This window comes from Mus caroli, unplaced genomic scaffold (assembly GCF_978045245.1).
Source record: "Mus caroli unplaced genomic scaffold, Mus_caroli_1 scaffold_5, whole genome shotgun sequence".
Lineage (NCBI taxonomy): Eukaryota > Metazoa > Chordata > Mammalia > Rodentia > Muridae > Mus > Mus caroli.
In genome coordinates, this window is record NW_028227260.1 from 12,681,333 (window position 1) to 12,706,705 (window position 25,373).

At 43.6% G+C, this 25,373-nt stretch overlaps 1 protein-coding gene and 2 pseudogenes across 4 annotated transcripts in view; 2 read left to right on the forward strand and 1 right to left on the reverse strand.

The window, feature by feature from the left end:
• Positions 1-12,192, reverse strand: part of Map7d2 (MAP7 domain containing 2) — an 82,893-nt gene extending 70,701 nt beyond the window's left edge. For all 4 annotated transcript variants that reach the window (XM_029473680.2, XM_021153551.3, XM_029473683.2 and 1 more), the window contains exon 1: positions 11,878-12,192. In XM_029473680.2, the coding sequence (XP_029329540.1) occupies positions 11,878-12,043 (166 nt within the window). In that variant the 5' untranslated portion in view covers positions 12,044-12,192. The remainder of the gene's footprint in view (positions 1-11,877) is intronic.
• A 2,587-nt stretch (positions 12,193-14,779) lies between these two features.
• Positions 14,780-15,033, forward strand: LOC110286175 (small ribosomal subunit protein bS21m pseudogene; annotated as a pseudogene).
• An 8,933-nt stretch (positions 15,034-23,966) lies between these two features.
• Positions 23,967-24,811, forward strand: LOC110286437 (macrophage migration inhibitory factor pseudogene; annotated as a pseudogene).
• Positions 24,812-25,373: the final 562 nt, after the last annotated feature.

Genomic DNA, 25,373 nt, shown 5'->3' on the forward strand with positions numbered 1-25,373 from the left:
TCTAGGAGCCAGGCATTCAGAGCACTGCTGGAGAATCTGACCCATTTGTGGTGTTCCTTGCAACTTCCTGTTCCATAAAAGAAAGCCTCAAGAGTGGCTGAAAATGTGTCAGGTAGCAAGGGAGCCATTCTAAACTTCAGGTCTAAAAGCCTCATGGTGGGCTTGATAATGATTTTAAAATCTTTGATATAAATAACTTTTTGTACTAATCTTGAATAACTCCTGATAGCCAAGCTACCATCAAGATTCTCTCTCCTGGAAGTCCTAAGAAGCTACAAATCAGTGAATACAATAATTTTCAGCTATATATAGTGCCAAACTATAGAGAATTACTATATGACCCAGGAATTCCACTTGTTGGTACATACTCAGAACTGAAAGCAGAAATTCAGATATTTTCATTCCTATGTCATAGCAGCATTATTCATGATAGCAGAAAAGGGAAACAACTCAAGAGTCCATTGATAAATGGATAAACAAGATGTATGTTATCCAAAGAATGAATTATTCAGCCTTAAAAAGAAGTAACAAGGTGGCTGGAGAGATGGCTCAGTGGTTAAGAGCACTGACTGTTTCTTCCAGAGGTCCTGAGTTCAATTCCCAGCAACTACATGGTGACTCACAATCATCTGTAATGAGATCTGACGCCCTCTTCTGGTGTGTCTGAAGACAGCTACAGTGCACTTATATATAGTAATAAATAAATCTTTAAAAAAAAAGAAGTAACGTCCAACACATGCTATGACATCATTGAATTATGAAGACATTATGCTAAGTGAAATCAGTCACCAAAGGGTAAATTTTATGTAACTCCACTGATATAAGTTATCTATAATAGGCAAATGCATAGAAACAGAAGATAGAGAAGGAAAATGGGGTGTTACTGTTGAACATATTCATTTCGGAGCTTTCATTGACAACGTTAAAAATATTCTGCAAACAATACTGATGGTGAGACAGCATGGTAAATATACTTAATGCCACTGAACTGTGTATCCTTAGAATGATAAAATGATAGTTTGTATTACATATATTATCACTGTAAAAGGAATTTCAAATTAAAATTCTTACATGGTAAGAACCCACATTTGATAAGATCCAAGAATATGTCAACCCAAAAGATAGTTCTCCAATATGTATTATGTATTTATTTAACTATTATGTATATGAGTATTTTGTTAGATATATGTGTGTGCAGTATGAGTGTACAGTGCCCTACAGGCCAGCAGAGAGCATGGGATCCCCTAAATTTTAGAGTTACAAACTTTTAAAGCCATCAAGTGAATGGTAAGCAAACCTGGATTCTCTGAAAGAGACGTGAATGATCTTAACTGCTGTGCCATCTCTCCAGCCCTTCTTTTTTGTTTTTTTAGGCAAGCTCTCACTCTGTATTCCAAACTGGCTTCTAACTGACGAAGTGCCCTAGGCTGGCCCTGGAAGGAATCATAGCAATACTCCTGCCCCAACCTCATGAGTGCCATGATTAAAGGTATGTACCAAGTGCTATGATTGGAGGTATGTACCAACATGCCCATGTTCTTTAGCTTAAAGTGATCACTTATAGGAACCACAGACAGAAATAGCCGAAAATACATCCTTCTGTAAAAGAAACTTCCTATTATCTACATTGTAAGTAACAGATGCACAGGCTTTCTTTTCTAAATTTCCTCTTATCTGCCTGTGATAATTTGAATGAGAATGGTCCCTTTAGGCTCTTATGTTTGCATATTTAACCTCCAGTTGGTGGAAGTAGTTGGGAAGGATTAGATGGGGTGGTCTTGTTGGAGGGGGTGTATCACTGGGGTGAATTTTGAAGTTTTCAAAAGCCCATGCTATCCCTATTGCACCTTTAACTTCCTCCTTGCAGTTCAGTTTAAGAGATGAGCTCTTGGCTGTTCCTGCCACAATGCATTCCCTTCACCATCATAGACTCTAACCCACTGGAATTGTAAGTCCAATTAAAGGATTTCTTTTATAAACTGTCTTGGTCATGGTGTTTTATCAGAGCAAAAGAAAATAATTGCCTAAGGTTGATCTAGGCAAAACTTAGGAATGATTACTAATGAGAGATTTTTATATACTTAAGATAACCTTTGCTCACCATGTATCTTTTTTCAAACTCCCCTAGCTTAATTTTACATCTTCCCAGAAACTTCAAGCTTCCCCACAAAACCAAGAGAAAGCTCCACTCCCAAGAGCTCTAACACACTCAGGATCACAGGATCAGACGTGAAGAGAACACAATATTGACACCAACACCGGAAGTAACTGGGACCAGCAGGACCCAGGAACCCAGGAACTCAACCTGACCAGTGGCATGAGTTCCTTCCAGTCTGGGCCGGTGCCCTGAGCAGACCTTGGGCACAAACTCTGCAGCCAGTCCCACAACACCCAGATGAAGATCCACTCCCAGGTATTCTATCACACACAGGATCACAGGATCGCAGGAGCTTGGTCATACCAGAATCTCAGGGTCCCAGAGGCAGCTTGACTCCCAGGAGCTCTGACACACTCAGGATCAAAGGATCCCAGAATCACAGGATCCCAGAGACAGATGAACTCTGAGGAGTTCTGACACAACCAGGATCACAGGAAGGACAGGCTCCAGTCAGATATAGCAAGGGCAGGTAGCACTAGAGATAACCAGATAGTGGAGGCCAGTGTAAGAACATAAGCAACAGAAACCAAGTTACTTGGCATCATCAGAACCCAATTCTCCCACCATAGCAAGTCCTGGATACACCATCACACCGGAAAAATCAAGATTCAGATCTAAAATCACTTCTAATGATGATGATAGAGGACTTTAAAGAAGGACATAAATGACTCCCATAAAGAAATACAGGAGAACACAGGTAAACAGCTAGAAGCCCTTAAAGAGGAAACACAAAAATCCCTTAAAGAATTATTGAAAAACACAATCAAACAGGCAAAGGAAATGAACAAAACCATCCAAGATCTAAAAATGGAAATAGAGACACTAAAGAAATCACAAAGGGAGACAACTCTGGAGTTAGAAGACATAGGAAGGAGATCAGGAGTCATAGATGCAAGCAAGCATCACCAACAGAATACAAGAGATAGAAAAGAGAATCTCAGGTGCAGAAAGTACCATAGAAAACATTGACACAGGGCTGGCAAGATGGCTCAGAGGATAAGAGCACTGCTCTTCCAAAGGTCCTAAGTTCAAATCCCAGCAACCACATGGTGGCTCACAACCACCTGTAATGAGATCTAACACCCTCTTCTGGTGTATCTGAAGTCAGCTACAGTGTACCTATGTATAATAATAAATAAATCTTTGGACCAGAGCCAGCAGGGCCAACCTAAAATTCAATTCCCAACAACCACATGAAGGCTAACAACTATTTGTACAGCTACAGTGTACTCACATACATAAAATAAATCTTAAAAAAAGAAAGAAGCCGGGCGGTGGTGGCGCACGCCTTTAATCCCAGCACTCGGGAGGCAGAGGCAGGCGGATTTCTGAGTTCGAGGCCAGCCTGGTCTACAAAGTGAGTTCCAGGACAGCCAGGGCTATACAGAGAAACCCTGTCTCGAAAAACCAAAACCAAAAAAAAAAAAAAAAAAAAAAAAAAAAGAAAGAAAACATTGACACAACAGTCAAAGAAAATGCAAAAATGCAATAAGCTCCTAACCCAAAACAGCCAGGAAATCCAGAACACAATTAGAAGACAAAACCTAAGGATAATAGGCATAAAAGAGAGTGAAGATTCCCAACTTAAAGGGCCACTAAATATAAAACATCCCTAACCTAAAGAAAGAGATGCCCATGAACATACAAGAAGCCTACAGAACTCCAAATAAATTGTACCAGAAATGAAATTTCTCCTGTCACATAGAACAAAGTTATCTTTCAACAAATCCAAAAGAAGATAACCACACAAATATAATTCCACCTCTAATAACAAAAATAACAGTAAGTAACAATCACTTTTCCTTAATATCTCTTAACATCAACGGACTCAATTGCCCAAAAAAAGACATAGACTAACAGACTGGATATGTAAACAGGACCCTGCATTTTGCTGCATACAGGAAACGCAATTCAGTGACAAATACAGACACCTCAGAGTAAAAGGTTGGAAAACAATCTTCCCAGCAAATGGTCCCAAGAAACAGTCTGTAGTAGCCATTCCAATATTAAATAAAATCAACTTTCAATCAAAAAAGATAAGGAAGGACACTTCATACGGGTCAAAGGAAAAATCTACTAAGATGAACTTTCAACCCTGAACATCTCTGCTTCAAGTGCAAGAGCATCCACATTCATAAAAGAAACTTTACTAAAGTTCAAAGCACCTATCACACCCCATACAATAATAGCGGGAGACTTCAACACCCCACTCTCAGCAATGGAGAGATCAGGGAAACACAAACTAGACAGAGACACAGTGAAACTTACAGAAGTTATGAACCAAATGGACCTAACAGATATTTATAAAACATTTTATCCTAAAGCAAAAGAATATACCTTCTTCTCAGCACCTCATTGTACCTTCTCCAAAACTGACCATATAATTGGTCACAAAACAAGCCTCAACAGATACAAGAAGATTGAAATAATCCCATGCATCCTATCAGATCACCACGGACTAAGGCTGACCTTTTTTTTTTTTTTTAGATATTTTCTTTATATACATTTCAAATGCTATCCTGAAAGTACCCTATACCCTCCCCCCCCCCCCGCCATGCTCCCCTATCCACCCACTCCCACTTCTTGGCCCTGGCATTCCCCTGTACTAGGGCATATAAAGTTTGCAATACCAAGGAGCCTCGCTTCCCAGTGATGGCCAACTAGGCCATCTTCTGCTACATATGCAGCTAGAGACATGAGCTCTGGGGGTAATGGTTAGTTCATATTGTTGTTCCACCTATAGGGTTGCAGACCCCTTCAGCTCCAAGGTGCTTTCTCTAGCTTCACCATTGGTGGCCCCGTGTTCCATCCAATAGCTGACTGTGAGCATCTACTTCTGTATTTGCCAGGCACTAGCATAGCCTCATACAAGACAGCTATAACAGGGTCCCTTCAGCAAAATCTTGCTGGCATATGCAATAGTGTCTCAGTTTGGTGGCTGATTATGGGATGGATCCCCAGGTGGGGTAGTCTCTGGATGGTCCATCCTTTCTTCTTAGCTCCAAACTTTGTAACTCCTTTCATGGGTATTTTGTTCCCTATTCTAAGGAGGAATGAAGTATCCACCCGTTGGTCTTCCCTCCTCTTGATTTTCTTGTGTTTTGCAAATTGTATCTTGGGTGTTCTATGTTTCTGGGCTAATATCCACTTATCAGTGAGTGCATATCTAATGACTTCTTTTGTGATTGGGTTACCTCACTAAGGATGATTACCTCCAGATACATCCATTTGTCCAAGAGTTTCATAAACCCATTGTTTTTAATAGCTGAGTAGTACTCCATTGTGTAAATGTACCACATTTTCTGTATCCATTCCTCTGTTGAGGGACATCTAGGTTCTTTCCAGCTTCTGGCTATTATAAATAAGGCTGCTATGAACATAGTGGAGCATGTGTTCTTATTACCAGTTAGAACATCTTCTGGGTATATGCCCAGGAGAGGTATTGCTGGATCTTCTGGTAGTATTATGTCCAATTTTCTGAGGAACCTCCAGACTGACTTCCAGAGTGGTTATACAAGCTTGCAATCCCACCAGCAATGGAGGAGTGTTCCTCTTTCTCCACATTCTCGCCAGCATCTGCTGTCGCCTGAATTTTTGATCTTAGCCATTCTGACTTGTGTGAGGTGGAATCTCAAGGTTGTTTTGATTTGCATTTCCCTGATGATTAAGGATATTGAACATATTTTCAGGTGCTTCTCAGCCATTCAGTATTCCTCAGTTGAGAATTCTTTGTTTAGCTCTGTACCTCATTTTTTAATGAGTTATTTGTTGAATTTCTGGATCCCAGCTTCTTGAGTTCTTTATATATATTGGATATTAGTCCCCTATCAGATTTAGGATTAGTAAAAATCCTTTCCCAATCTGTTGGTGGCCTTTTTGTCTTATTGACAGTGTCTTTTGTAAGGCTGATCTTAAACACCAACAAAAACAGGAGACAGCACACACACACATGAAAGCTGAACAACACGATACTCAATGATAACTTGGTTAAGGAAGAAATAAAGAAAGAAATTAAAGGCTTTTTAGAATTGACCTAATATGTGAGAGGCTCTGGAAGTTCAATCCCTAGTATTGCCCCCAAAATGGAGAGGTTGACTTCCAGACATGGCAAAGCACATCTGTAATTTCAGGCTGAAGCAGGAGGCTCAACATGAGTTCAAGGTAAGTTTAGTTCAGAGAAAAGCTTGGTCTACAAAGTGAGTCCTTGTCTTAAAAAATAAAAGCAAATACACAATCTATAAAAATGTAAAAATAAGTTAAACTAGAAGTGGTAAACAATATAAAACAAAAGGGCCACGAAACCGACATCAGTAAGCAAACCTGTAATCAAAACTGGATTAAGGAATTCAGTCATAGGTGCTTAACTAGGTTAAAAGCTACACTGTACGCAGTTTGTGCAAATAAGGGCATGGAGGCTAAGTGACAGGAATGAATATTAAACTATGCTGGCTAGTTTTATGTCAACTTGACACAAGCTAGAGTTATCTGAAAGGAGGGGACCTCAATTGAGGAAATGCCTCCATAAGATCAGACTGCAGGGCATTTTTTACATTAGTGACTGATGGGGAAGGTTTGAAGGGATGGCCAGGTTCCCCTGAGGAGGAGCTTGATAAAACACTGAAAGTTTTACTGTTAGCCTTTCCCCAGTCCTTTCTCAGAGGTACTTATGGCCTTTTACAAGGGTAACTATACACTGGAGGAAAGGTAACAGTCAGAATTTCTGGGGTCTATTGGGAAATGGCTCTGAATTAATGCTGATTCTGGAAGATCCCAAGAAATATTATGGTACCCTCCAGTTAAAATAGGGGCTTATTGAGGTGAGGGGTTAGGGCTAAAGTCCAACTCACAGTACGTCCAGTGGGTCCCTGAACTCATCCTGTGGTTATTTTGCAGTCCCGGCATATGTGGTATACTTAGAAGTTGGCAGAATTCTGACACTGTGTCCCTGATCTGTGGTGTGAGAACAATTATGGTTGAAAAGGTTAAATGGAACCCTTTAGAGTTGCTTCTGCCAAGGAAAATAGTGAATAAAAAATTGTATCACATTCCTGGAAGAATTGCAGAAAATGAGTACCACCACCAAGGACTTGAAAGACACAGACTTGGTGGTTCCCACCACTTCTCCCTTTAACTCCCTATCTGGCCAGTTCAGAAGACAGATGGATTGTGGAGAATGACAGCTGACTATTGAAAACTCAATCATTAGTGACTCCAATTGCAGCTGATGTACAAAAGGCTTACTTGAGCAGATTAACGCATCCCTTGGTACATAATATGCAGCTACTGATCTAGCAAATGCATTTTTCTAAGTACTTATCAATAAGGACCACCAGAAAGGATTTGCTTTCAGTTAACAAGGCCAGCAGTATACTTTTACAGTTTAACCTCAAGGATATATTACATAAAGCCTTATCCACCATCATGGTATTCCACACAATATTGCTTCTGACCAAGGAACTCATTTCACAGACAGAGGGGTGTGACAGTGGAGCCAGTGGGAGCCTAGACGTCAGTGTCCTGCAGAGGATAGAGCCAGAGAAGTGACCCAAGCCCTTTGGAAGAGTCCAAAAGACCATGAATGACTCTCCAGACATTGCTCATTAAGTTATTTATACTGGTTCGAGTTTGCTTTGTTCAGATTGTGTGTGCCCTGGTTCTTCCCCCCTCAAGTGACAACCTATAGAATTTACTTTATTTTACACACTCTCACAGTTGAAAGACTAAATTTTAAGACTTTGGATTTTGAAAGAGACTGGTTATTTGAAAGAGGCTGAATTTTTAAGTGTTTGAATTTTTAAAGACTGTGGGACTTCTAAAGTTTTGAATGCTTGTATTTTATTATTGATATTAAGGTGTAATCTTGGGGATGAATGAGAAAGGAAAGATTATGGCTTAACATTAATGTGTTTTGTGTGTCAAATTGGCAAGGCATCAGTTTTCCAGCTAGTTTTATGTCAACTTGACACAAGCTAGAGTTATCTGGAAGGATGGAACCTCAATTGAGAAAATGCCTCCACAATATTGGTCTCGATGGTATTTACTTAATTGGTGATTGATATGAAAGGGTTCAGCCCATTGTGGGAGGTACCATTCCTAAGCTGAGCTCCTGGGTTCCATAAGAAAGCAGGCTAAGCAAGTCATGAAGAGCAAACCAGAAAGCAGCAGCACTCCATGGCCCCTGCATCAGCTCCTGCCTCCAGGCTGCAGCCCTGCTTGAGTTTCTGTGCTGACTTCCTTCAGTAATGGGCTATAATATGGAAGTATAAGTATAAATAAAGCCTTTCACTCCACTCCACTCCACCCCCAACTGGCTTTTGGTCATAGTATTTCAGTATAGAAACACTAAAGAACACACAAACTCAAAATAATGTAGCAGGAAATTAATTAACTGGAAAAGGTGTAGCTCAAATAAGGGTCTGTCATAGATGCTGTTTGTGAAAATTTGTCAAAAAGAATGCCAGGTGCTATTGCATATGCCAGCAAGATTTTGCTGACAGGCCCCTGATATAGCTGTCTCTTGTGAGGCTATGCCAGTGCCTGGCAAATACAGAAGTGGATGCTCACAGTCAGCTATTGGATGGAACACTGGGCCTCTATTGGGGGCCCAGTGTTCCATCCAATAGAGGCTAGAGAAAGTACCCAAGGAGCTGAAGGGGTCTGCAACCCTATAGGTGGAACAACAATATGAACTAACCAGTACCCCCAGAGCTGTGTCTCTACCTGCATTTGGAGCAGAGGATGGCCTAGTCGGCCATCATTGGGAGGAGAGTCCCTTGGTCTTGCGAAGATCATATGCCCCAGTACAGGGGAATGCCAGGGCCAGGAAGCAGGAGTGGGTGGGTTGGAGAGCAGGGCAGGGGGAGGATATAGGGGACTTTGGGGATAGCATTTGAAATGTAAATGAATAAAATATCTAATAAAAATGCCTTAAAAATAAATATATATATAATTAAAAAAAAAAAGAATGCCAAGTGCTTATTTCTGCCTACCCACAAAGGTCATACCAAATAAAGAGAAAATTGTAGTAATATAGAGAACTTCCCATCTTCGGATGTAAGGGGATACCCTTCCAGCCAGCTACCACAAATGTCTAGCTGAGACCTATCTTGGAAAGGGGTAAAAAAAGTAATTACCTAAAAGGACTCAGCCTACATTCCTTCATGAGTCTTTCCAGACCTGAGTTCATAAAGGGAAACCAGTCTCAGCCTCTCTGGTCTGAGATAATAGAGAGAAAAGAGAGTTGCCCCAAATTTTAGGTAGAGTTCTGAGCACTAAGTGGTAGGGGCGCATGCAGAGGCAGGAAGATCTGAGTTCAAGGCTAGCCTGGTCTACAGAGTAAGTTTCAGGACAGCCGGGGCTACACAGACAAACCCTGTCTCAAAGACCAAAAAGAGCTGAGCAGTTAAGAGCACTGACTGCTCTTCAAGAGTTCAATTCACAGCAACCACATGGTGGCTCACAACCATCTGTAATGGGATCTGATGCCCTCTTCTGGGGTGCGAGAAGACAGAGCACTCATATACATAAAATACATGAACAAATAAATCTTTAAAACATTAAACATGGGACTGGGAAGAAAGCTTAGTGAGTAAAGTCCTTGCCATTCAAGTACTAAGCTCGATCACAGACCCCATGAAAAAGTTCAATATGGTAGAATGTACTTGTAAGCTAGCACTGGGGAGCCTGGAAAAGGTGGGTCCTTGGGGCTTCTTAACAAGCCAGCGTGACCAAAACCCTGAGTTCTAAGCCAGTCAGAGACTTAGCTTCAAAAAAACCAAATGGAAAGTGCCTGAGGAATGAGACCTAAATTGAACCTGTGAACTCTACAAGCACACCCCCACACAGCCACAGAAAACTGCAACTCACAAGTACACACACATAAGAAAAACCAAACTTTAGTCAGAAATGCTGGTGATGGGAAACGGAACATGAATTCATGCCCAATATGGGTTATATAGCATCACATAAACCTGTCTCCATCCCACCCCTGTTGAAATAAAGTTTTAAAAATTCTGTTTTCTTTCACATAACTATTAAGAATGACCTCTAAATGGTTATAACAGGCTATATATTTAAAACCTAGAATTATTTTAGGAATTCCAAATAAAACTAGTGTCTACACTGCAACTGAGCAATAGGAAAAAGAACTGCCCCCCTAAATTCCTTCAAGTTAATTAAAATCCCAGATAAACTGGACATCCAACAATACAGCCCTTTCTCTACCACAAGAAACATCAAAATAATCTATTATTTCAAATCCCCACCCAACAAAATGTAAACTCAAACAACATCTAATGTTTTACTGCACGGAATACCCTTTACCACAGAGAGCAGACTCCGATGTGTGGGTTCTGAGTTCTTATCAGATATGGCCTTTCTCAAGCAAAAGGAATGAAAATGTAAGTATAGACTTACTATCCTGTAATGTCTTACTAAGTTGCGCATTTAATAACACACGAGAACACAAACTAGAAATCAATTTAGCCTTCCTTTCCCTTGTATGAATGATGCAACAGACAGGCCAGTAAGATAGTCCCCTCTATCCCAACAAAAAGAACTGTTCAAGTGACTAAGGCAGCATCTTCAAGCTGGTCATGATGACTTGAAGGTTCACTGGAATCCAGATCAACGTAAGGTAAAGAGTCAGATCCTGTCTCAAAACGAAGAAACACATAAACAACCCACACGCCCGTTCATTTGATGTCCTTCCTCCTTCCCCCTCCACCGTATAGGAAATACTCCACGATGCGATAATTCCCAAATCCTACAAATTGTGTGAGGGGTTTTTTTTTTCTTTTCGTTCAAATGTTAAACTGCAATGAAAGATGAAAAATAGAATTAGTTCTCATTATTAACATTTTTTAAAATGTCGCCAGGAAAATCGGAATGAAATCCTTTTCCTCACTGCGTATACCTCCGCACCACCTGCAAGTACACAGAAGGTTAGCCCCAGAACCAGAAGACGCAGGCGCTTAACACGTTCTTCCCAGCGTCCTCACCATGTTCCGTCGCCTTGGGCAGAAGGAACGGGGACCCACATCCCCACACCCCTTGGCGACAGCTCTCAGCTGCAGTCCCGTGGGCTAGAACTCAATCGCCACGCCGTCACGTACCAGAAAGGGCAGCGGCAGGGGCCAGACGCCCCAGTAGGGAAACAACTACCTCAGCGACTTCAGGGGGGGAGGGGTCGTCGTCTCAGCAATCGCGCGCGGCCCTGCTCCCTTTACGAACCGTCGCTGCCCCCGCGGGCGATGCGACAGTATTTTCCCAACCCCGAGAGGCCAAGTAAACCGCAAAGCTGGGCCACCTTGGTGGCTGGCTGTGGCTTCCCCGTCTGCGCGCCTTAGGATGGAGGGTGGGAGCCAGCGAGGCAGCGAGCCAGCCGCAATCCCTGTAGTCCAAACACCTCAGCGGGCCCCCGCACCCACAGGGTCGCCATCCCCGAACCCCCTCCTCCGGTGCCGAGCCATACCTCGGGGACAGCCGTGGCCAAGGATACCCGCTCCTCCGCTCTCCAGCCACCCCCCACAAACTCGCCCACGCACCCACGCCAAGCCCGAGGGGACCCGCCACCTGCCGAAAGAGAGACGCAGCCTGAGATCCCCCATGGCAGGTTGACCTAGGCCCCGGAAAGGGCGACAGCCGTTGGCCGCCCCGCCCCCCCCCCCACCCCTCGGGGGTCCTCAGCGCGGCCTGCCCAGGCGCTCCCCGGCCCTTACCTGCGGACCGCGGGGTGGACTGGGAGGCTCTCCCGGAGGCCGCTTCCGCGGACTTGGCCGGCAGCAGCGACAAGCCCTTGGCAGCCCCTTCCGAGGGGGCTCCCGCTCCTCCTCCTCCTCCGCCGCCGCCGCCGCCGCCGCCGCCGTTCCCACCGCTGCGCTCCATCGGGATGCGCGGGCTGCACAGGCGCACTGTCTGGCCCGCCCGCTGTGTCGCACCGGCCCCGCGCGGGTCCGCATGCGCACGCGGCCTCCCACCTTGCGCGCCGGCCTCTCTCTGGCCGGGCTCGCCGCACCGGACCCTCCCGCACTCGCCGGTGCGTCACTGCTCAGCCGGCGCAGGCGTGCGCGCGCCAAGGGACCGCACGGGCTCCGCGCTCCCGGCTCGCAGCCCCTCGGGCTGCTGTGAAAGGCGCACGCGGGGCGCCGAACGTGCGCGCGCAGTGTCCGCTCCACAAGTCCTCACGGCTCAGCATCCCCAGTGTCCGCACACACCACACCTGGCGCGTTTCTTCTTAAGAGTTTACAAAAGGCTTCTTTGCACACTCGGTTTAAACACGCTTTTCCACACACCCGTGCACACATCCACTTAAAGTTTCTCACACACCTTGCACACATCTGACGCGCGCGCGCGCGCACGTGTTCACACTGTCTCTCTGCACAAAAACAGCCCTGCAGCTCCGAGTGCCCGTTCATGGCTAGGTTTTCTGGTTGTCACTACATGGGCCAGTGCCATATGCATGTGCAGATGCCATAGGGCCATAGGATCCATTCTACCTCAATGAGGTTTCAGTTCATTTCTTTCTTTCTTTATATATTTGCCAAAGATTCATCCTATAAAATAATGCATTTCGTCATCCGTTTTCATATGTCTGTTATGTACTTCGAGAGGGCGGTAGTGACAATTTTTCTAGTGTTTGTTTTGTTTTGTTTTGTTTTTCAAGACAGGGTTTCTCTGTGTAGCCCTGGAGGTCCTGGAACTCACTCTGTAGACCAGGCTGGCCTCGAACTCAGAGATCCTCCTGGCTGTGGCTTCTGAGTGATGGGATTAAAGGCATGTGACACCACTGCAGAGCTAGTGGGGAGTGATTTTGAGACAGGGCCTTATAGTATATCCCAGGCCTGGTCTGGCCTCTAACTCATGGCAACCATCCTGTCTCAGTCTCTCAAGTCTTGGGATTGCAGGCATGAGTTACCACTGGCAACCTTCATTGGTCCCCATGTCCTCACCATTTCATCTTTCTTTTCTTGATATTTGCTCTGACTGGAGTGATATGTAATAGCTAAGTAATTTTGTTTGCGGATCTCCCGCCTCCCGTCTCCCTGGGGTCTCATCAAGCACAAATTGTACTGGCCACACACACACTTTACCAAGCTCTCCCGTGCATGTGAAGCCCGACTTCTCCCTTTATACAGCCTGCCAGATGATTATCTGGCGAAGATTTTTTTCCTCTTCTTGTGGGCTTTCTCTGAGAATTGTTTCCTTTGCTCTAGAGAGCTTTCTGTTTCCTTTGATCCCATTTATCAATTCTTTTGTTAGTTTTTGTTTTGTTTTGTTTTTGACACTGGGTCATTGTAGGGTTGTTCTAGATTGCACAGTATTTCCTAGGCTGATTTGGAATCCTCTTCACTTTGGCTTTGAAATTCTGGATTTATAGTTGTGAGCCACCAAGTTTGGCTCTTGCCTCTGGAGTAGGGGTCAAAGAAGATTATCAGATATTATTTCCTTTTCTCTAGCCATGAACATTTATTATGGTTTCAAAAACATACTGAAGGGGCCAGAGGTATAACTCAGTAGTAGACTGCTTACCTGCACGTGTGATGTGTATAGGCCCCAGGGTTGATTCCTAAGAGAGAAAACAATAAAAACAACCATGGTGGACAGGCATGGTGGATTATGATTAAATCCCATCAGTAAAGAGGCAAAGGAAGGTGAATTTCTGTGAGTTCAAGGCCAGCCTGTTCTACATAGTGAATTCCAGGCCAGTCAGGGATACCTAGTGAGAACCCCACACCCCTGTTTCAAAATTAAGAAAAACAATCATTTTGAAAAACATCATTAATTTTTAACATTGGCTCACAGCTATAATCCCAACACTTGGGAGCCTGAGGCAAGAGATTAAGTTTGAGGCTAGCCTGAGCTAGTAGAAAATGTGGGCCAGCCTGGGCTAAATAGCAAAGAAAGAGAGAAGGGAAAGAGGACGGTGTGAAGGAGAGGAGAGAAAGAAAGAGAGAGACAGAGACAGAAGAGAGAAAAGGGAAGACAAAACAATCTATCATTGCATGGTCTGCCTAAACTTCCAGGGTTTAGAAAGGCATAGCCTACAATGTGCTCACCCTTCCACAAGTAGCTCAGGCTACATATTTTTCTGTTGGAAGCCTTGAGATTTTTTTCCCAGTCTGGTAGAGAAAGAAACACTTGATTGAGAAAGAAACCGGGGGACCTGGAAAAGCCTCAGTGGAGAACGCACAGACCATGAGAACCAGAGATTTTATCACCAGTATACATGCAAATGCCTGGTAGGTGTGATAGCCCATCTGTAAACACAGTGCTCTGGAAGCAGGGACAGGGAATCCACAGGGCAAGCTGACTAACTAAACTAGCTCAACCCTGTTTCAGAATATAGGGAGCCATCCAGGAGGATGCCTGATGTAAACTTCTGGCCTCCACATATTCCCTCACAAATACACACCAACTTATATGTGAACATGGCTACATAGACAGACATACTCGTGTAAAAATTTAAAAGAGGTGAAGCTTGTGCTGTACAATTTTATGTTAACTTGACACAAGCCAGAGTTGTCCAAGATGAATGGAAAGAAAGGGAAAGAGAAAGCCTTAGATGGGAGTCCGAATTTGGTGGCCGCAGGCCCTGAAGAATGAAGATTTAAATACAAAGCCATGGCTAAACATCTGAAGTTCATTGCCAGGACTGTGATGGTTAAGGAGGGGAATATGGAAGGTGCCTACAGGACCCTGGACAGAACCCAGGGTGTACTGAAGTCATAAAGCAACGACTGTACTAAGAGAAGCCTTGCTGCCACAGCCAGCGGGAGAGCTATGAAACATACCGGAGGATCTACAACATGGAAATGGCTCGAAAGATTAACTTCTCGATGCAAAAGAACCGTGCAGACCCGTGGCTGGGCTGCTGACGCATGGGGAGCATTAGTTCTGTGTCCAACTCTTTTCTTTATCCAATCAATTTCTGCTACTTTTCTCTACAGTAAACTCAATCACAGGTGAACAAGAAGGCTTGGACATACAGACACAAGAAAGAAAGAAAGAAAGAAAGAAAGAAAGAAAGAAAGAAAGAAAGAAAGAAAGAAAGAAAGAAAGAAAGAAAGAAAGTCAACTAGCCTTAGATTTGATTCCCCAACACTGCAAGAATCAGATGTGATAGGCACACAACTGTAATTCCAAAATCTGGGAAGTGGAGGTCAGGGGATTATAAATTCAGTCATCTTATTCTAAATAGCGAGTTCAAGGCCAGCAAGGGATACTTGGAATCCTGCCTCAAACAAACAAAGGAAATAAGAAAATTGCACAACTGTATATACACTAAATCCATTGAGATAAAACACCTTAAACACATGAAATTTGGTTTTTGGGGGGGGGTTTATGTTTGGTCGGTTTGGTTTTTCAAGACAGAGTTTCTGTGTAGTGTTGGCTGTCCCAAAGCTCACTTTGTAGAGTGACTGGCCTCGAACTCACTGCCTCTGCATCCTGATTAAAAGTGGGGGCCACCATGCCCTGCTTTGATATTTGTTTTTAATTAATGCATTTCATGGTTTTCTTTGTTTGTTTTGTTGTTGTTGTTTTTTAATTTATTTATTTTATGTCTGAGTGCTCTGCTGAGTATACATCCTCAGATCAGAAGAGGGCACCAGATCCCTTTATAGATGGTTGTGAGCCACCATGTGGTTGCTTGGAAGAACAGCTCTTAACCACTGTACCATCTCACCAGCTCCCGGCCTGTCCCCCATAGTTTTCTTAAAGCAGAAAATCAGGTGGCTTAGGTTTGCTTTGAACTCATTACTGTGTAGTAAAGATTACTTTGAACTTCTGGATTTCCTGCCCCCACCTCCCAAGTTCTAAGTTTATAAGCATGATGCTTATCTCCATTTCTGATGATACTTTGGGTCACCATTTTTGCTGTTGTTGTTGATCAGAAGTTCAAGGACAGCCTAAGCTACATATTAAGTTTGAGGTTGGTCTGAGCTACAGAAGACCCTGTCTCAAAACATAAATGAAAACAATCTGGGAGTGGTGGCACACAACTTTAATCCCAGGAGGTAGAGGCAACTGTAGCCCCTGAATTCAAGGCCAGCCTGGTCTACAGAATGAGGTCCAGGTCAGCCAGAGCTATGAAGAGAAACCCTGTCTTGAAGGGCCAATAAAAGGAAAGAAATATTTTTAAAAATAAAGGAAAAAAAGAGAACAACCACAAAAAGAAGTTGAAATCAGGACCTGGCATTTAGTTATTGGGGGAAAGGTAGAAGAAAAACAGAAATAAAAATAAAACTTAGTCCTTTGTGGGACAAATGCTTTAGTGATCAGTGTGTTCTTGACAGCCCAAGGTATGGCTGGAGGAGGCTGAGAGTATATGAAAATGCACTGGCGCTGTAATGAAATCCTGTTTCTAAGCTAGCAAGATAAAGCCTAGCTGATAAATGTGTGGAGAGCGTTGTTGTGTTGTTACCACTTTTTCCTCTTAAGTGTCATGTCTGCAAAGTTGACTACCTGTTGGACTTACCTGCTTGATGATTGTCTGGGTAGCATCCTTCTCCAACGTTACAATGCTTTTCCTCTTATATGCGTATTTTGAATTGTTTACATTTACTTATGTGTGTGAGTATGCATGCACACCACAAGGGTGATGTGCCCACAGGGGTAAGAAGAAGGCATTAGGTCCCTTAGAACTGGCACTATGGATCATTCACTATGGAGCCACCATGTGGGTGCTGGGGATCAAACCCAGATCCTCTGATGAGCAACCACTCTTAACCACTGAGCTAGCTCATCAGCTCCCTATTTTGAACTTTTAAAATGTATTTTATATATTTATTTTTATTAAAGTATGACATCATTTCCTCCTCCATGCTCCAACCCATAATCCTTTCTCCATGCCTACCCCACCCACCAATTCCCTCTCAAATCTATGGTCTCTTTTTCTTTAATTATTATTGTTACATATATATGTGAATAAATACCTAACTATGACCTGCTGAGTCATTTGACATTGCTTGTATGCATACATCTTTAGGGCTGACCATTTAGTATATAATAACCAATTAGGGAACTCATTCCTTATATATGCAATTTTTAAAATAAAAAAAATATTTTATTTTGTGTGTACAGTAGATCTCTGTGTGATCTTATGTGAAAAGCAGCTCTATGAATTCAAGGCCAGCCTGATTTACACAACAAATACTAGGTGTTTTGCCTGCATGTATGTGTACCACTTGTGTGCCCTAGAACACCAGAAGACAGAGCCCCTGGAACTGGAGTTATAGACAGTTGTTGTCTGCAGCCAATGGTCTCAACTGCTGAGTTATCTCTTTAGCTTTGTATATGTACTTTTAGATAGTGTTATTTATCCCTCCTCCTTCCCTTTCTTCAATTAAAGCCTTCCTGGTTTTGCCTTTACCCCTTCATCTCAATATTGCCCAATTCTGCTGTTCTCTAGAGATCCTCCCACCCATTTCCATAGTCCCTCTTTACTTTCTTGGTTTCTGTGGCTACCCCAAGTTACATGATATACAAATGCACAGAGAGGGGGACGAGGGTTCTCAGTCTGCTTGGGGCAGTAATGTTCTTGCCACTGAAAAGAGCTATAGACTTTTTGATTTGAGGCAGAACCTTGTTATGAAGCTCTTACTGGCCTAAAACTTGCTATTTACAACAGACAGGTCTAGACCACGCTTTTATTCTTCTGCTGCCTCTCAGACACTGTGATCACAGGCTTATGACACCATGCCCCGATCTTTTTATTTTGTGTTCTTACTATCATTCTGTTCTTCAGGCATAAAGAGTGTGTTAGGGTTCTCTAGAGTCACAGAACTTATGAAATGAATCTCCCTCCCTCCCTCCTCCCTCTCTATGTGTGTGTGTGTGTATTATATGTGTGTATACATATAGATATACAGATGTATATCTATAGATATGGAATTGATTAGAATGACTGCAGTACACTAATCCAGCAATGGGCAGCATGAATGGAAAGCAGACGTAAGAAGTAGTTGCTCAGTCCCACAAGGCTGGATGTCTCAGCTGGCCTTTTGTGTCTGCTGGAATCCCAATGTAGGTTCCAATGCCAGTGAAGAAATGGACTTGCTAGTGAGGCAAGGGCAAGGAGACCAAGGTTTCCCTTTCCTATGTCCTTATGTAGACTTCCAGTAGAAGGTATGGCCCATGTTAAAGGTGTGTCTTACTGCCAAGGTCTGAATTAGAGGCCTGTGCTTTCAGCCTTAAGATCTGTATCAAAGGCCTATTTCTTCCCACCTCAAGATTCAGATCAAAGTGTGTCTTCCTACCTCAAGGGTCTGGACTAGGAGTGGATTCCCTTGCTTCAAACCAATCTGTAGTTCACTTCAGATATAGTCAGGTTGGCAACCAAGAATAGTCCCCACAACTAGTTACTCTCACGTTTGCTGCTATTAATTTAAATATGGAGCCAGGCAGTGGTGGTGCATGCCTTTAATCCCAGCACTTGGGAGACAGAGGCAGGTGGGTTTCTGAGTTTGAGGCCATCCTGGTCTACAAAGTGAGTTCCAGGACAGCCAGGGCTACACAGAGAAACCCTGTCTCGAACAAAAAAATTAAATATGGAGTCTGGCGCTATATAATTCAGACTAGCTTGAAACTCACTTTTGAAACTCCTGCCTGAGCATCTAGGATGCTGGGTTTGCAGGAGTATGCCACCAAAAACAGGTCCTCTGATGTTTTCTTTTCTTTTCTTTTTTTTTTTTTTTTTAGTTTTTCGAGGCAGGGTTTCTCAGTAGCCCTGGCTACTGAAGAAATAGTATCCATACAATGAAGAGATTGCTCAGTGGTTAAGGGCACGTGTAGCTCTTCTAGAGGACTTTAGTTCAGTTCCCAGAACCCACATCTGTTGGCTCAAAACTGCCTGGATCTCTAACACTTGGGTATCCAATGTCTCCTGCATCTGCAGGCACTGCATGCACATTACAGAGAGGGGGGAGAGAGGGAGAGAGGGAGAGGGAGGGGGAGAGAGGGAGAGAGGGAGAGGGAGGGGGAGAGAGGGAGAGAGGGAGAGAGGGAGAGGGAGGGGGAGAGAGAGAGAGGGAGAGAATGAATATTATTTTGGGCTGGTGAGATAGCTCAGCAGGTAACAGTACTGACTGCTCTTCCGAAGGTCCTGAGTTCAAATCCCAGCAACCACACAGTGGTTTACAACCATCTGTAATGAGATCTGACACCCTCTTCTGGTGCATCTCAAGACAGCTACAGTGTACTTACATATAATAATATTAAAAAAATATTATATAAAAAACATACATCAAACAGTTTCCTGTGTTTTTTTTTTAAATCTCACTAACTTCCTATAATATCTAACTTATAGTTGGCTGGTTTCTTAAAATCTATTATGCCAATTTTAACACTACAGTTAAACAATTTCCTGGTATCAGAATACTTTCATAGCAGTGGTCAGCAAATGATGGTCAATGGATCAAATGTAGCCTACTATTGCTGTTAGCACAATTTTTCTGTAATATAGCCACATTTTAAAATGACTACTTTTATTTTATCTGTATAAGGATTTTGCCTGCATGCATGTATGTTTTGTATAAAAATGGCTCATATATTTGAATGCTTAGTCATCAGGGATGACTAGAAGGATTAGAAGGTATGGCTGTTGGAGTAGGTGGCCTTGTCAGAGGAAGTATGTCACTGGGGGTGGGCTTTGAGGTTTCAGAAACCCATGTCAGGCCTAATGTCTCTCTCTTCCTGCTGCCTGTGGATATGGATATAGAATCCTCAGCTACTTCTCCAGCACCATACCTGCCTGAATGTCCCCCTGCTCCCTACAGTGACAGTGGGCTTACTCTCTGAGACTGTAAGCAGGCCCCACTTAAATGCTTCCTTTTATAAGAGTTGTCATGGTCATGGTGTCTCTTCATAGCAGGAGAACACTGATTAAGACATGCACCGCATGTGTGCACTGCCTTTGGAGGCCAGAAGAGGGTGTCAGAAGACACCTGAGCTGGAGTCACAGAAGGCTGTAAGCCACCATGTGGGTGCTGGGAATTGAACCCTAGTCCTCTGGAAGAGCAATCAGTGCTCTTGACTGCTGAGCCATCTCTCCAGACCTATAGTCACATTTAATCTGTGTTGTCTTTGGTGCTCCAACGGCAGAATTGAGTACTCTTCACAATTCATTACTGCTCTGCACTATTGAGTCATTGGCAGAAAGTGTGCCAACCCCTAAAAGATTCATAAAAAGCTTTTGGGGTTTTTTTTGTCAGTGGTGGTACATGTAAGTCCTCAAAAACTGTAAATTTATTTGAAAATGCAAATAAAGCCAGACCTGTAAGCCCAGGTCTTGAGAGGCAGGAACAGGAAGACCAAGAACTTAATGACACTCTGGGGTACAACAGAGAATTAGTGGCCAGCCTACACTACATGAGAACTTGTCAAAAAAAAAAAAAAAGAAAGAAAAGAAAAGAAAAGAAAAGAAAAGAAAAGAAAGAAGGAAAGAAAGAAACTTGCAAGTATATTATTGGCAATACTACTGCTAATTTTTCTTTGTAAGTTATTGAGTTGGGCATAGTGCCATACACCTTTAATCTCAGCACTCAGAGGCAGAGGCAGGAAGATCTCTGTGAGTTTGAGACCAGCCCGGTCTACATAAAGAGTTCCAGGACAACCAGGGATACACAGAGAGACCTTGTCTCAATGAAATAAAATGAAATAAAATAAGGTATTGGGGTGTGTGTGTGCGTGTGTGTGTGCACGCGCGTGTGCACGTGTATGTGTGATGTTTTGGCAAGTGTGTGGTACAGTGCATGTGTGCAGGTCAAAATAAAACTTTGTGGAGTTGGTCGTCTTTTCTTCTTTCCGTGGGTTCTGTGAATTGAACTCTGGTCACCATGAATGTGAGGGAAGCACTTTGCTCACCAAGCTATCTCAGCAACCTGTTAACTTTGCTTGAAATGAGAATTTCTTTTCTGACTTAGTTCTATCGCTACTGGATTGATTGTATTATGTATGAGTTCAATAATGAACCCAGTGCAGTGACAGATTCTTTTCATTTTTTTTTTTGTAAATTTAATTTATGTATATGGATGTTTTGTCTACATTTATATCTGTGCATCATACGCATGCCTGGTGTCCCTGTAGACAGCAAGAGGGTGTCCTGGAACTACTCATTCTGTAGAGCAGACTGGCCTTGAACTCACAGAGACCTGCCTATCTCTGCCTTCCTAGGGCTGGGATTAAAGGCTAGGGATTAATTGCCACACTCAACCAAAAGCAGTATGAGTTTTCAAAATCGTTTGAGGCAGGTTCCTCTGTGTAACACTACTGACTGCCCTGGAACTCAATTTGTAGACTGACTAGGATGGACTAGAGATCCACCTGCCTCGGCCCCGGCCCCGGCCCCGGCCCCTCCTTTGCCTTTTGCTCTCCCTCCAAGTCTGTCTCCTCTGCCTCCAAGTCTGTCTCCTCTGCCTCCTCCTTTGCCTCTGCCTCCTCTGCCTCTGTCTCTGCCTAGTGCTGGGATTACATGCACAGCCAGTGTTCTTAATGCAAAGAGGGAACAATACAATTTGGAGATGGAATTGTTTTTGAGTTTTGCAAATCCATTTGGCTCAGAATAGTCTCATATCTCTTTTTGTATTCAATGTGTATTCAATATGGTGTTTTTATTAAACAACAACAACAATCTGATCTTAGAGGTACACAGAAAAGAATGTCTTTGTTTCATTTTCTATCTGTATCTTTTAGTTGGGGGTGTATGTTGTCCTGGTCTTGAACTGTTGAACTCAAGCGGTCCTTCTGCATCAGTTTCCTGGGTATCTAATTATGATGCATGCCACTGCACCTGGTGAAAACACAGACTGTTGTTGCTGTTCTTCCATAATACAACTAATATTGACAGGTGATTTCTCTGTAGCCCAGGTAGACCTTAAACTTAGACTCCAGCCTCTGCTCCCCAACTTATTAGAATTAAAGGTCTAGCTGGCACCTGGCCCAGATAAGCAGTGAATTCTCTTTTTGAAATTTCTTTCTGAGACAGTCTACATAGCTCTGGGTGGCATGAGATTCTCTATATAGGCATACTGCTCTCAAACTCACAGAGATCCACTTTCTGCCTCTGCCTCCTCTGTAGTGACATCTAAGGCATATATTACCATGCCAAACAAGTAGTAATTTGCTAAGTTACTTATCCTCAGGACTCTATTATATAATAAGAAACTTTCCATGTTTTTTTTAAAATTTATTTTTATTAGAATCCATTAGTCTGGGCTTGGGTTAGAGTTCAGTTGCAGAGCCCTACCTAGCATGCACAAAGATAGACCTTTAGTTCTGTTGTCATTGTCTGAAAAACAAGTCTATTATTCTGTTTTCAACTTTAGATGTAATTCTAACATCCTGAATATAGAAAATTTGGAAAACATTGGTGGAAAGAGCTATGAAAATCTTCGTTTTAAATGTTTGTTTATCTGTGTATGTATCTCTATAGGTGCATGCCGTGTGTGTGTGTGTGTGTGTGTGTGTGTGTGTGTGTGTGTAACCCAGAAGATCAGATCCTTTGGAGTTGGTGTTCCAGACAGTTGTAAGCTGCCTGACATGGGTGCTGGGTCTCGGGTCCTCTGGAAAGGCACCGAGTGCTCTTAACCACGGAGCCATCTTTCCAGCTCCTCATTCTGTTTTAAATATTGCATTTATTAATCATTAATATCACAGAATTATTCAGCAACTTCTTTATTAAAACTAATTTTTATTGAAAAGCTCAGTTTTCTAGGCAGCAAATATGATTTGATAGTTGAATTTTATCTATTTTTGTAAAATTGCTAAAAGGAAATCCAAGGGTTGTTTTTTTTTAGGAATTAAATATTGTGTTATTCAGAATTGAATGATTTTAAGAGAATTTCTTACTTTTTATGTGTATGAATGCTTTGCCTGTATGTATGTATGTGCACCATAGGCATGCTGTGCTTTCGGAGGCCATTGCATCCCCTAGAGCTGGAGTTACAGATGGTGGTTAGCCATTCTGTGGGTGCTGGACATGAAACCAAGTCATCTGGAAGAGCAATCATTGCTCTTAATTGCTGAGCCACTTCTCCAGCCCTCAGAGTGAAATTTAAAGACTATATCCACTACTACTACTGCTGCTGCTATTAATTATTATTGTTGTTGTTGTCATCGTTTTTGTTTTTTCGAGACAGAGTTGTTCTGTGTAGCTCTGGCTGTCCTGGAACTCACTTTGTAGAGTAGACCAGGCTGGTCTCGAACTCAGAAATCCACCTGCCTCTGCCTCCCGAGTGCTGGGATTAAAGGCATGCGCCATCACGCCTGGCTGTTGTCTTTTTAACAGGGTCTTACATTGTGCCAAGGCTGGCCCAGTATTCAGTGTGTAGCCAAGGCTGGCTTCCATTTGTGGTAATCCTCCTGCCTCCTTAGTGCTAGGATTACACATAAGCCAGTGTTGTGTAACTCTTTCTTCATTATTGAAGCAGTCCCTCCTGGAGTGAAGATGGAGGCTCATAGAATTCAGAAAGCTGAGAAAGTGTCCAAGGCTTAGGAAGCTCAGTTAGTTACAAGATTGGGGCCAGGGAATCCAGCTCGGGCAGTGAAGTGCTCAGGGTGCACATTTGAGGACCTGAGTTGGATAGACTTTTGAGGATGTCTGGGGTCCAGTTTTCAGAAACGTAACTGTAATTTCAGCCTGTAATCTGAATGTGGGTGACAGCATCCCATGAACTTCCATCTTGGACTGAATTCAAGGAAGGGAGAGAGACAGCAGCGTGAGCATTCATTGCTGAATCCCATGTCCAGTTCCAATGTGGTCACTCACCTCCTAATTCCACTGCCATGCCTCCCCATGGCTCTTCCTGCCACGATGGACCTCCTTCAAACCATAAAGCAAAGTTCACACTCGCTTCTTGCCACATTGGTGAGAAAAATTCAGTAGCTCTAGCTGGCATGGAACTGTTAGCCCAGGTTGGCCTCCACTGCACTTCTATTTCAGCCTCCCAACTGCTAGGATTATAGGTATGAGGCACTATGGCTGTCTCTATTTTTTTTCTTTCCTTTTCTTTTTTTCTTCCCCCTTCTCTCTCCCTCACTCCCTCTCCGTCTCCTTCTCTGAGTTCCAGTAGCCCAGACTGGCTTTGAACTCACTGTGTAGCTTAGAACAGTCTTGAACTCCTGATTCTCCAGTCTCCACCCCACAAGTGCTGGGACTAGAGGTAAGTGGAACTATGGTTGGTGTTTTTGCAGTGCTATGGATTGAACCTTGGCTTTCCTATTTGCTAGGCAAGTATTCCAACTGAGCTCCATGCCTTCCTGGTCTTTTGTTCAGTCTTACTGTGTAGTCCTCCGCGCCAGAGGGGTTTCTGTCGGAGCTTACCCAGCAGCTGGCGCAGGCCACCAGCAAGCCCGCACAGTACATCGCAGTGCACGTGGTCCAGGACCAGCTCATGACTTTTAGCGGCACGAACGATCCCTGCGCCCTCTGCAGCCTGCACAGCATCAGCAAGATCGGTGGTGCCCAGAACCGCAACTACAGCAAGCTGCTGTGCTGCCTGCTGTCCGATCGCCTGCACATCAGCCCCGACCGGGTCTACATCAACTATTATGACATGAACGCTGCCAATGTGGGCTGGAACGGTTCCACCTTCGCTTGAGTCCTGGACCCACTTACCTGCACCGCTGTTCTTCGAGCCTCGCTCCACGCAGTGTTGTGTTTATCCACCGGTAGCGATGCCTACCTTCCGGCCAGGAGAAATAAATGGTTACATAAGAGGAAAAAAAAAAAAAAAAAGCTGGGCTTGGTGACGCACGCCTTTTAATCCCAGCACTCGGGAGGCAGAGGCAGGCGGATTTCTGAGTTCGAGGCCAGCCTGGTCTACAAAGTGAATTCCAGGACAGCCAGGGATACACAGAGAAACCCTGTCTTGAAAAACAAAACAAACAAAAAAGCACAGTTAAAAACTTAGAGCTTCCTTGATCCTTAACTGGGCAGCACAGTGGAGCTGGCTCTGGACGAGTGAATGCAGATGAGCCAGCCTTGAGGCCCTGAGAGCTGAATGACCCTGGCTCCTACTGACGGAGACACTGGGTGGCCTAGCTGGAGAAGTGCTGGTGGTGCAGATAAAAGCGGCAGCATGCTGACCAGTTCAGCTATCACCCAGATCCAGGGCTGAGCTGGCCCACCCCAAAACCTTTATCATCTGCCGAATGACTGGGACCCATCAGAGGGCCAATCCTGCTGATCAAAAGCTGTAGGATCTCAACATCCATAAGT